The sequence below is a fragment of the Seriola lalandi genome, unplaced genomic scaffold (assembly GCF_002814215.2).
Source record: "Seriola lalandi dorsalis isolate HSWRI2012SDOR001 ecotype SW California unplaced genomic scaffold, Sedor1 jcf7180002054748, whole genome shotgun sequence".
Taxonomy (NCBI): domain Eukaryota; kingdom Metazoa; phylum Chordata; class Actinopteri; order Carangiformes; family Carangidae; genus Seriola; species Seriola lalandi.
This window is the reverse complement of record NW_019525301.1, coordinates 4,881,200-4,883,636: the sequence shown is the minus strand read 5'-3', so window position 1 is coordinate 4,883,636 and position 2,437 is coordinate 4,881,200. Positions and strand designations below refer to the sequence as shown.

At 45.8% G+C, this 2,437-nt stretch overlaps 1 protein-coding gene across 1 annotated transcript in view; it reads right to left on the bottom strand.

Annotated features, from left to right (window-relative positions):
* LOC111668685 (receptor-type tyrosine-protein phosphatase gamma-like) overlaps positions 1 to 2,168 on the bottom strand; it is a 40,708-nt gene extending 38,540 nt beyond the window's left edge. The window contains exon 1 of the mRNA XM_023424807.2: positions 1,417 to 2,168. Within this exon, the coding sequence (XP_023280575.2) occupies positions 1,417 to 2,143 (727 nt within the window). The 5' untranslated portion in view covers positions 2,144 to 2,168. The remainder of the gene's footprint in view (positions 1 to 1,416) is intronic.
* Positions 2,169 to 2,437: the final 269 nt, after the last annotated feature.

Genomic DNA, 2,437 nt, shown 5'->3' with positions numbered 1-2,437 from the left:
GGGGGGTGGGGGGGGTTCTGCTCTCAGCTCCTGCTGGAACTCTGTTATCACTTTACAGCAATGCAATTCATCTACATATTAAGGCCTTTGGATATAGAGTAAAGGCCTTAATGCAAGCCAGTACCACTCCTTACCGTGCATACAACACATCTATCAGCTAACTACCAACTCTTAAACACAAGCTGTCGACCTTCATTTGATGGTCATTTCACTGATCACTGATCCAATTCCTTAAATGTATTATTGTTTTGTAGACAAACTTCCAAAACTCATGAATTATATCACAACTGCACATCCGTTGCCCTCACACCTGTAGGAGACAACAGAGGACATAGTGATCACAGCAGCCAGTCCTCTACAGCTTCCTGATACTTTCCACTGAAATCAGAAAGCAGCAACAGTGAAATCTGAACATCTTATACCTCTTGGGACCATTTGGAAACATCGCCTAACGAATACAAAGAGAGTTTATTACTCTGTGTCACATCTGTGATATAATAACTTTATTTGCAGTTTCACTGCCTTACCACACTGAGGTACATAAAATCAGTGAGGGTGATTTAAGTCCATTTAACACTTACAGATATGACCATTATATTTTGTCAGTGTGATGTCATGTTGACAACAGAGTCTGTGGATCCATAAATATTCAACATTTGGATGGATGGTTTCATTTTTAAAGACCCCCTCTCATGAAAATCAAGTCCTTGTTAACATCCATATGATGTTTCATATAATACAGACATATGATGAGTGAAATAATCAGTCAACACCATGACTGAGTATTTCCACCTTGTACAATTAGCACAACCAATAACACTGTGTCAGCCACTGCCAGTTACAAGCTAACAAACAACATAAACAAATAAAAGATGCTAACTACGCTAAGTGTTCTGATCCGTCTGCTAGTCTCTGGTTCTGGTCTCAACAGACTCCTCATCTGAGTCTGGGTCTGACTGAGGCTCAAACATGTGGCTGAGTCTCTCTGATGTTTCCTCCTCTAACCATCTTGATGCTCTCTGCTCTTTCACCTGTCCACCTGGAGCAAGCAGGTGGTGGGCGGGGCACAAGGCCTGATCTGGGTTTCTCAATGCGGAAGAGTAGATGAGCTTCAGACCCAGTCTTCTATTTTTTTCATTTTTAAGGCTTCCTTCAAGTAGTCTGGCTAGAGAACATTTGATAAGGAAACAAATATTTCTAAGGACCTTCTGAATGCTCACTGTGGACCTTAACCTTTTATTTTATCAGAAGATACTTGGGATTCCTTAAACAGACTCAGGACATTTGGAGGAGGCCTCACAAGTTGGAATATTTATTATGACACGTGATCTCATTAGTAAAAGAAAGAGAAAGTTGGTCACTCTCACCTCACTCAAAGCTGATGTTTACATGAGGCTGAAGCTTCAGCTGACTCACCAGTGTGGATGGAGAAAGGCCAGTGCTTCTTGTCCCTCCCTGTGCTGGGTCTGAGTGTTGCTGCAGGGAATGCTGCTGTTTCATTGGATGCCTCTGTGGTGGTAGTGAGGCTAGAGTCAAGTGGATTGTGGGCATACACCTGCAGTTGGTCTTCTACACCAGGCCTCACTTTAGTTGGATCTGGTTCAGTCTGTTTTTTCTCCTTCGCCGTGGAGTCCGGTGTGTCTCTGGGTGGCTCGCTCACCGCTGTGCCGTTGTCCCTCCTCACTGCTTTGCTCACACGTCCTTTCCTCTCCTTCTTCTCATCCTTCTCTTCTTCTTCCTCCTCCTCTTCATCCTTATCCTCTCCTCCCCTCTCTCCATCCTCACCTTCACCCTTGCTGCTCTCCCTGTCCTCACCTCCAGCTTCACCGTTATCTTTGGCTGCAGCTGCTGTGACAGCAGAGGCAGAGGTGGTGGCGTCTTTGGTGGGCTCGGCGGGTTTGGCGATCTGGCGCGTTGAGGTGGGATTATGGGTCGGCGCTCGGCTTGGCCAAACGGAGCTGGGAAAGGAGGAGATGACACCACCGCTGAAACCCAGCCCGGCCAGTAAAGTGCTGGTCACCACAGATGCCACCGTTGCCTGGCTGCCGCTGGAGGATGGGCCAATGCCTGTCGCCATGGAGACGAAGGAGAAGGGGATGCCTGACGAGGTCCAGGTAGATGAGCCAGAGGAAATGGGAGCCATGTCAGCTGAGGAGGCTGGAGAGGCAGTCGGCTGTGAAAGAAACGAGTTACTGATCAGAATCATTGATCGTTGTTCAGTGGTGATTAAGGTATTTGTAGTTTTTCTTAATGGCTGTGTGGTCACCAGAGGCTGTCACACATTTCTGTTATTTAATGTTCCTTTGAAACATGCTGAGGGCAAAGGTCACAGGTCAAACATTAAAACCAAAAATGCTGTGCTCATCATCCTGCTCTAACATCAGTCATTATGTGGTATCATCAATTAATTTGAGGTATTTTTATCAATCTTTTTGCC